At 45.0% G+C, this 9,515-nt stretch overlaps 1 protein-coding gene across 2 annotated transcripts in view; it reads right to left on the bottom strand.

The window, feature by feature from the left end:
- Positions 1 to 692: 692 nt before the first annotated feature.
- LOC308121735 (polypeptide N-acetylgalactosaminyltransferase 10-like) overlaps positions 693 to 9,515 on the bottom strand; it is a 106,525-nt gene continuing 97,702 nt past the window's right edge. Inside the window, exons 9-12 of one of the 2 annotated variants that reach the window (XM_080483172.1) lie at positions 7,746 to 7,970; positions 7,429 to 7,545; positions 3,179 to 3,328; positions 693 to 1,442 (exon numbers count right to left, since the gene is read on the bottom strand). In XM_080483172.1, the coding sequence (XP_080339298.1) occupies positions 1,278 to 1,442; positions 3,179 to 3,328; positions 7,429 to 7,545; positions 7,746 to 7,970 (657 nt within the window). In that variant the 3' untranslated portion in view covers positions 693 to 1,277. The remainder of the gene's footprint in view (positions 1,443 to 3,178; positions 3,329 to 7,428; positions 7,546 to 7,745; positions 7,971 to 9,515) is intronic. The other variant, XM_080483173.1, reaches the window with a different exon arrangement.

Here is a 9,515-nt window from a genome sequence, read left to right as displayed (position 1 = left end):
ACAGTGAAGCTGATAAACAGTGACGCCATGAGAGAATCACCTCATTCAGGCCGACAGGAAGTCCTGACAGCAAATCCGCCAATTTAGATCAGAACATTAAAAAAAAAAAAACTCTCAAAACTTGACAAATAGAAGTATATAGTTTCAGTAAAATAATTTTAGTTTCCATTACTCTTAGTGAGAATCTTAAGTATTTTGGGCTCGTAGTAGTCGTCGTCATATGAAACAATAAATATCACTCTCTCTTTATTATCGCTGGAAATGTCCTAAAACCTTCCCAGAATGCATCAGGACATTTAAGTTGGGCTACTTTTGAATCTCTTTGTTTACTTCTAAACTAATACTAGAATCTAAGAAAGAAATTGTGTTATTCTGTCTGCCTTCTTTGTTTCAGTGACGTTTTTCCTCTTTGCGCACCTAATTAAAGAATTTATCTGACATTTATCTCCCAAACTTAAAACAAATCCAATTTAATCCACTGTTTCTATGTAAATAACATTGAATATTATATAGACGACCTCTAATAGGCTGATAAAGACACTCTGGCATTTCCTTAACTCAGAGTTTTCCACCACTAAGTCAGATTTCTGCTTGAGCCTTTGAAGAACGTTCAGTTCAGATATTGACGCATGTGTTATTCATTAAGTTTTCACTGCCTCCAATCTAAATATTTAATGTTTGTGTTGTTTCACGTGGAGCTCAGCTGTTATATGGAGGACAATATGAGGTCTGACTGCACCACCAGGAGGAGGAGGAGGAGGAGGAGGAAGAGGGACAGACCTGCTTCAAATACAGGAGAGTGGGAAAAAAATGAGGTGAAGGAGAATCAGTCCAGCAGGTGATTCCCGGAGTGGTTCTGCTTGGACACACCCGGGTGTTAGGATGACTTTGGCTCAGCAGGAGCCTCGTCTCCCCCCGGGAGGGTGGGGTGGGGTGGGGGGTGAGAGAGCGAGGAAAAGGTGGGCGGAGGTGCACCCAAGCAGGCAGAGGGCGGTGGAGGTGAAGACAAACGAAGAGAGAGAGAGAGATCGAGAGGCTGGACCCAAAAAAAAAAAAGTGGTAATCAATAAAAGTGGAACCAGGAGGGGTGACGTTCTCCCGCCGCCGCTGCCGCGTCTCGCAAAAAGTGGCCCGCCAATCAGAAGCTCCACTCCCAGCAGCGTCCCGCCTCCCGTCGTTCCCACAAACCCCAAAGACAAACGCCCGTCACCGCAGCGCTCGCTGAAACCCGGAACGTTGTGCAGCAGCAGCAGGTCGTGGCCGGATGCGGCGGAGCCTCAGTTGTTGCCCCCGTTGAAGCGCTCCAGCACGGTGGCGTTGGTTCTCTCGAACAGCCACTGCTGGCCGGACGACGACGCGTCGCACGTGTTCATGAAGAGGCGGCGCTCGGCCAGGTTGCTGTCCACGCAGCTGTTACTGACGGGGTGGTACAGACTCTTGTCCTGGGGGGGGGGGGGGGGAGACGTGAAGACGGAGTTAACGGAACTTAACTTCAGTCAGAAGGTGAAAGAAGACGTGCGACAAAATGATCTACAAGATAGAAAACTGAGTTAAAAAAAAAAGTATTTATCATACGGCAAGAAAACAAAAACCACGGCATCACTTCTAAAAACTCACTTATCCACTTTGCTTTAATTTGAAGTTTGCCTTTAGTTTTAACTCGTCTTCGTGTTCCATTGATCGATTTTTACTCGAAATGACGCTCATTTATTTTCGATATGTGTTCTCTCTTTATAGTCGCCGAGGCCTTCAGTGTTTTGACATCTGGAATGAATTTTCATCTATTACTTTATTGATTGCTTGTCTCCTCGTGTCTCGCCTCGTGTTTGTGGGTTTTTTACTGTCAAAGCACTTCGTGAACAATCGTTCTTTAAGCTGCAATGAAAATAAAGTTATTTATTAATTATTATTACTACTACCACTACTACTACTACATATCTGCATTATATAGACTTAATTTGAAACATGGTTTACCACATTTAGCATCGTAAACAGTTCTATATTAGAACCAAAGAATAGCTCAGAAAAAAGAACCACTAAAATGATGGCGGTACTACAAAGAGCCCCATCGTACAAACTGGGCTGACAAACTGTATGATACATTTCCATGTGGAATTTAAAAAGTTAGACAATCGGCAAGGTGTGGATTTACAGCATTAACAGGGATCATTTCGCCCCCTCAGCCCACACTGATGTGCAGGGACCGTCTGAAAATGGCAAAACCGCTAGAACAACAAAGACAGATCCTACAAACCATATATCACTATCAAGTGAAGCTGCGGGGATTCTGGTGACCCTGCAGTGAATGCCAGTCATGTTATTAGATATCTTTGTGGTACTTGTCTTCACTTTTGCAGCGGTTTGTAATTTGCACACGGTCCCTGCACTGCGGTCACACGATGTTGTTTCTGCTGCTGCAAAGACGAGTTCCCAGAGCTGCTCCGAGTGACGGATCTGAAGCGTCTCTGTACCTCAGCCTTTGTTCTACTTGCCATCGTAGCTCTAACCAGCCCGACCTGCCAGATGTAGCGTAGCACCGGCTGAAGCGAGTGAGAGGGACGCTGCGGTTGCTGCCCTGAGTGGTGCATTTAAGTACGAGTTAAGAAAATCTGAACTCCGAGTTTCACACGTGAACTATTACTCCTTGGAGAAACTGCACTCCGATGATTTCAATTATGGATCAAAGAGCCGCAACCTGACAGGCAAAGAGCCGCGGGTTTTCCACCCGTTATAGAGGATGGAGGTTAGAGGACGGAGCGCAACCGGACTGTAAACCTGCTATAGTTTCCTTTTGGTGTCTCTCAGTGAAAACTCTGTAAATACACATTATTTGGCAGGTACATTTTGGTTTCTCACTCATTTACAAAAGCCAGGGCAGGAGTTTGTGAGCATTAGAGCTGCACAACGTATCACTGATTTGTCACCATTACGATATTAATTAACAAACAAAAATCATTAAAGATTTGACTAAACTGCAATGAATCATGTTTCCAGCTAACAAACTACACGTGATGTGAAGTCACGGTTTGTGTAAATGAGGGGCGAGAGAACGAGCACTGTGATTAAAGTCCCAACACACACACATCAGCATCATCTGAGTACGTGCTTGTTTGTGGCTCGTTCAAGTTCACTCTCTCCTGTCGTTTGGGTCCTGTTGGTTGGTTTTGGCCTGACGTACCTTCCTGTAGCGCCACAGCTGGTTCCCCTTCATGCCGTGACAGTTGTACAGCGTGACGGGGCTGTGGTGGGACACGGCGTCGAAACACACCTTCTTGGTGTGCACGGGGTCGCCCACCCGGATGTCCTCCCTCCACCCGAACGTGAAGACCTGCAGACAGCAGAACGCCGGGGGTGGGGGGGCGTCAAACAGCAGGTTCTCTTACACAAAATCATTTTCTCAAGTCTCTCAGATTCAGAATAAAAAATAGTCTCATTAAACTTAATCAGTGTAAAAAAACAAAAACAAGAGAGTGGCGTTGGCTCGTGATCGTTCTCGTCAGACTTGAGATCAGAGTCGCATAAAAGCTGAAAACGTGTGAAAGGCGAAATGTTCTTTACTGATGAAACACACTGAAACCTGCACATCCTTTATTGTTATTTAGGCGGCTGACAATCAAGGTCCGTGCTCGGGGGGGAGAGGTGAGTTCTGTACTTCCACACATACTGGAAGATAAACCCGGCGGTTCAGAACGAGGTCGATGTGAATGGATTCACCAATAACATGATAAACACACCAACAGCTTCTGAATACATCTTACACATGCAGAAGAGCCCCTCAAACCTCCAGTTCATGAAGGCCTGAGCTCTCACTGCTGTTTTTCAGCCGTTTATTGAATATTTAATTAAAGTTGGTATTTCTGCTGGTATGAATAGTTCTGATCTCCAGCATCTGCAGGCAAGTATGTTTCCTCTTTGTGTTGTGTGTTCTACCAGCGTATTACTTTATTAGCATTCAGTCTCCTTAAAAATATTAATTTTCATCCCATAAAAGATGTCAAAACGTTTAAAATCCTTTTGATCAAACTGAGAATGTTGGTTATCAAAGTTTTTCTTTCCAAAAAAGAAAGTTTTAAAAACTCAACATGTAAACACGACGCTGTAAACACTGCAAATCACTGAAATACTGCAGTTCTTACAGTAACTCATTAGTTACTGAACTGTCTGAGTCACTCGTTAAGGTCAGCTGACGTTACTTCAGTTAGAGGAGGAAGATGCTCTATAATCTGGATGTTCGGGGAGGAAGATACTCTATAATCTGGATGTTAGTGGAGGAAGATGCTCTATAATCTGGGTGTTAGGAGGAGGAAGGTGCTCTATAATCTGGATGTTAGGAGGAGGAACGTGCTCTATAATCTGGATGTTAGAGGAGGAAGATGCTCTATAATCTGGGTGTTAGGAGGAGGAAGGTGCTCTATAATCTGGATGTTAGAGGGGGGATGCTCTATAATCGGGATGTTAGTGGAGGAAGATGCTCTATAATCTGGGTGTTCGGAGGAGGAACATGCTCTATAATCTGGATGTTAGGGGAGGAAGAGGCTCTATAATCTGGGTGTTAGGAGGAGGAAGGTGTTCTATAATCTGGATGTTAGAGGAGGAAGATGCTCTATAATCTGGATGTTAGTGGAGGAAGATGCTCTATAATCTGGATGTTAGAGGAGGAAGAGGCTCTATAATCGGTGTTATTGGAGGAATATGCTCTATAATCTGGATGTTAGTGGAGGAAGATGCTCTATAATCTGGGAGTTGGGGGGGAAGGTGCTCTATAATCTGGATGTTAGAGGATGAAGATGCTCTATAATCTGGATGTTAGTGGAGGGAGATGCTCTATAATCTGGGAGTTAGGAGGAGGAAGATGCTCTAAAATCTGGATGTTAGGCAGAAGATGCTCTATAATCTGGATGTTAAGTGACGTTACATGCGGTGGATCATTCATCACGCCATCATTTCACTCCGGTTCTGAATGAGGAAAGTGAACAAACGTCTCGGTGGCGGTTGGAGAGTTTGCGATAAATAATCTTGTGAGTGACCGGCGGCTCTCAGACTCTGAAGGGGAGGAAATGTGGAGGAGGGGACGGCTGCCAGGCGGCCTCCCGTGATTTACTGCAAATCCATTCCTGGCTGCGTCTGAATGCGGATCGCAAAGTGTGACACAAATTAAACTACAATGCATCTTCAGACTGAAGCAATTAAAGTGTCAGAGCCGCGAGGCGCCGCCGAAACAAAAGGCGACGTTCAATCCATTACGTCCGTATTATGAGCTCGGCTTTAAGCAGAGACGTTAGGAACAATGCAAATAAAAAGAAACGGGAGAAGACGACTCTGTGCCGAGGACGTCCCAGAAGAAACGACTCCACCCTCCTGGCTGCACTTGGAAAACATCGGCTCGGTTGTTTTGGATTCCACATCAGACTTAAGTTTTTTTATTTTTCAAACCTTTTGATCGCCGGCGGAGATTGGAACTCCTCACTTCTGTTTACCGAGGATTGGAGCAGAATTCAAACAGAAACGCTGAAAATGTAATCTGGTTCCTGCTTAGTGTCAAAATTCAACCTTTTCCCATCTTTGGACGTTTTTCCCTGCTGATTTATCTGAACACTCAGGACCCGTTCACACGTTTTCAAAGAACCAATTTCCTAGTTTTTTTGGAGTTCATCTAGACAACGGTGCTTGGAGTCTATCAAAACACAACTTTTTGAAAACATCGACTAAAGCCACGTTCACACTGCAGGGAAATGCAAATCAATTTAGATGTTCTGCTCTCAGTGACTCATATCCGACCTGTTTTGTGGCCCGAGTTAAACCTCCAATTCCGATGTTTTCTCCCCAGACACAAGGCCTCGCTCATATGTGGTTCCAATTCAGATGTTGTTCGACATGCGACTGCTTCGTCATGGACGTGTGACTGAAGTCACGGATAAACGCCGGAGGACGCAGCTCCGCCAAAATGTTAAAAGCTGTTAAAAGCTCTTATATTGTCTTGGTCTTCTTCTTCCTTGCCTCGTCATGTTGTCTAGATTTTGTCGGCTCGTATTTAACAATCACTTGAAAATGGATCTACACGCTGACCAGCGTTGCCAGATAGGGTGGTATCCCCCAGTTGCTGAGCCAAACTCTCTTACTTTTTAAGTTTGTTTATTTGGTGCATTTGTGTGTTTACGTCGTGTTTATTACACACAAAGTTATTTTATGGTTTTAACATGATTCCTACACAGGCCGAGATTTGTGCTGGTTTTTATTGAGGTGTGGGTTTTACGTTGTTTGGGCTGGAAACAGTGAGTCACATCTGGCAACCCGGGTGCTGACCGGCGTGCCATGCGTAAATAGCGTACTCCGTGTGACTTTACGTCGTATTCTGCGCCCTGGGGCCCGAAAAGATCCGGTCCGATCAGGTTCGCACGGCAGTCTGAGAGGTTTGAAATGTAAACGTGAACGATCACGCAAAAAAAACACGGATCCAAGCAAAAAAATCTGAATTGAGCATCAAGACCTGAGCCTTAGTCTCAGTGGGCGATAATCTGGTGTTTTTAGATGTGGGCGTGAAAAAAATGAATGTGACAGATGCACCCGTGTGACTTGGAGGTTATTTTTCTCCTCACCACACATTTTTTGACATAAATCACCTTCAGGAGCCACAAATAGTTCAGAACATATGGTATCTACTCTCTTTCTCAAGCAGCGGTAAACACTTTTACTTTAGTACCAACTCTTTTCTCCTCTTTATATCTGCAGAAAAACTGTGAGCGCCATCATGTCTGAACCTGCTGTGTTCTGACTGGAAATCACTGAAAAGTGGCTCAGTGGCATCGTATCCTCTTTCTACACTTCTACTCAGTGAATAAAGAAATGACTTGTGTGTGTGCATAACAATGTATTTCAATAGAAGGAGAATGGTACTGCCGGGGTGTCAAACACATTTCAGCCCATTGGCCTCATATAGCCTCATTTAACGTTGAGTGGGCCGGACCGATAAAATAGTGCCATAATAACCTTTAAATTTAAAGTTTTGAATTATTATTTTTTTGTTGAAATGCAGAGTATACGTGACGGAAATGGCTATATAGTCCCAAAAACCAAACAATTACTATAGAAAATTACTACAATCTCAACATGAAGACCATTTTAATTGCATAAAACAGTGAAATGTCCAGAAAACGTCTCCTACCGCTGTTGCATTATGGGCGTTTTTACAAACTCACCCTGACAGCATTGATTTGAAGCTCATGCTCGTTTGTTAGCTTTCATGGTAGCATCAGCGCTATCTCAGCTCGGGTCTCTGTTGTGTCACAACAAATTTTTTTTACAATTCGTTTGGCGGCTTGTCCAGATTGGAGCCTCTTGCGGGCCTGTTTTTGGACCATGGGCCTCATGTTTGACACCCCAGGATTAGAAGCTCCTGCCGTGCAGATAGATGTGTGTTCTCCGGCTCACCTGTCCGTGGCCCCAGCTCACTTCGGCTCGTCTCTTCGCACAGTTCTCCAGGCGGATGGGCGACCCGGACACAAAGTGTTTGCTCTCCAGACACAAGTTGCTGCCGGCGTTACGAATCTGCATCGGGAACGGAGGAAACGTTTTCTCACTCGGGCGACAACAGAGCGCTTCATGCAGGAAGCTAACGCCGATTCATTCATTTTGGGAAGCAAAAGCACACGTTTTTAAACAACGAGACGAGCGTGACAGAACCAACGCGTCTTGAGGAACTGGAGATCAAACTGTGCAGCGTTTTGATGGACGGGCGGTGGCCGTACCTCTCCCCAGGCGGCAGCAGGGGGCTCCACCGGCGGGTAGTGTTTGGGTAGATCCCAGGCCACCTCGGTCATGAACCACTTGAAGTTCTTACAGTTGAGTCGGTTCCTCAGCTCCTTCTGCGCCGTCATGTCTCCTGCCGACAGGTGGCGGTACTCCGGCCGGCGCTGGTAGACGTACTCGGCGAACTCGTCCATCCAGACCTCGGCCACACGCTTCAGGTTCTGCTTTGATTAGTGGTGCAACGAAAACAAGGTTTTAAAGGACGAGTACAAGTATTCCTCCTCTACCTCTTTTTCCTGCTTCCTCATCCTCCTCTACTCCTCTCTCCACTGCCTTCCTCTACTCTTCCTCCTCCTCTTCCCTTCCTCTTCCTCCCCCTCCTTTTCTTCCCCTTCCTCCCCCCTCCACCTCTTTTTCCTCCTTCTCTTCCTCTCCCCTCCTCCTCCCTCCCATCCTCCTCCTCCTCCTCCTCCTCCTCCTCCTCCTCCTCCTAATTTCCTTCCACTCTCGGTGTTTTGACTGATTTGACAAGACAAAATGATCAAAGCTGCTCAGTAGAAGTCCAGTCATCTTCATCCAGGACGTGTCATGAGCCCCGGGAGGACGGAGACAGGGAGGGGAAAAAAACAAAAACAAAAAAAACAAAAACAGAAAAAAAATAAAAGAGTATCTGGTCATGAAAGCAGAAACAACACCGGGCTGAATTATGAGCTAATTTACAGAAAAAGATGCGTTTCTGTTCTATCTCTGCTCTCAGGAAGTCGGTTTGTCTAATTATGTCTCTGACGGCGTCGAACACGCTGGTGAAACATTCACATGAAATTCTGGAGAAATTGGAAATGAAATAAACGAACGGTTTTGTGATCCCCGGAGCCAAAAAAGGTGCTTCGACAGTTTAACTTTTCTCCGCCGGAGACGATGTTGTATCTCATATTTAGGAGGAATCGCTGCGTTTCCACACAAAATAATCTTTGAAACCTTCTCTTGAAGCCTCAAGGGAAGACAAGTATGTGACATAATTCTCTCAAAATAGTCTTTTTTTGTTCTCTGGTGCAGCAGCGGTGCTGATGTGAATGTTTCACTCAGTGGGAAATCTTTAACACGCGACGAGTGTGACGAATGCAGGATACAGGAATGCTAAACACATGCCTGCGAGTGGCTGGCAGTGGAACCGATCGAAATAATGGAGAAGATAATGTGTGCAAAAGGTTCAAGCAAAGGTTCGGATAAATTTGCCTCCAAAAACCAAGAGGAAAGTGGATTTGAAGTCATCCAGTGAGGCTGCCGTTTCCCTCCCCCATGGAAATGAGAGACGAATCGACCCGAGTTCAAATCAGAGGAGACGAGCTGCTTCCCTCATGTCCAACAATCTACCTCCAACAGAAGCTCACGTTTTTACATATTTAGCTGAATTATTATTGCAATTTACTCTGGAGGTGTCAAACATAAGGCCCGGCGAGAGACTCCAATCCGGCCAAACCAAAAATACTAAGATAGTAAAAAATACTGAGAAAATTGTATTTATTTATTTATTTTTACAAATTTCTTCAAAGTAGCGACACAACACAGACACGAGCTGAAATACCAGAGATACTGCCGGGAAAGTTGGCAAACTCACATTAGCTTCAAAGCTGTGATGTCCGGGTGTAAAAACACCACGAATGCGACGGCTACAGAAGTTTTCTGGACATTTCACTGTATTTTGCTTCATAAAAATGGTCTTTATGTTGAGATTGTAGTCATTTTCTGTACTGATTGTTTGGTTTTGT

This window comes from Lipophrys pholis (genome assembly GCF_963383615.2).
Source record: "Lipophrys pholis genome assembly, chromosome: 16".
Lineage (NCBI taxonomy): Eukaryota > Metazoa > Chordata > Actinopteri > Blenniiformes > Blenniidae > Lipophrys > Lipophrys pholis.
The sequence above is the reverse complement of the archived record's forward strand: the minus strand, read 5'-3'. Positions and strand labels throughout refer to the sequence as shown.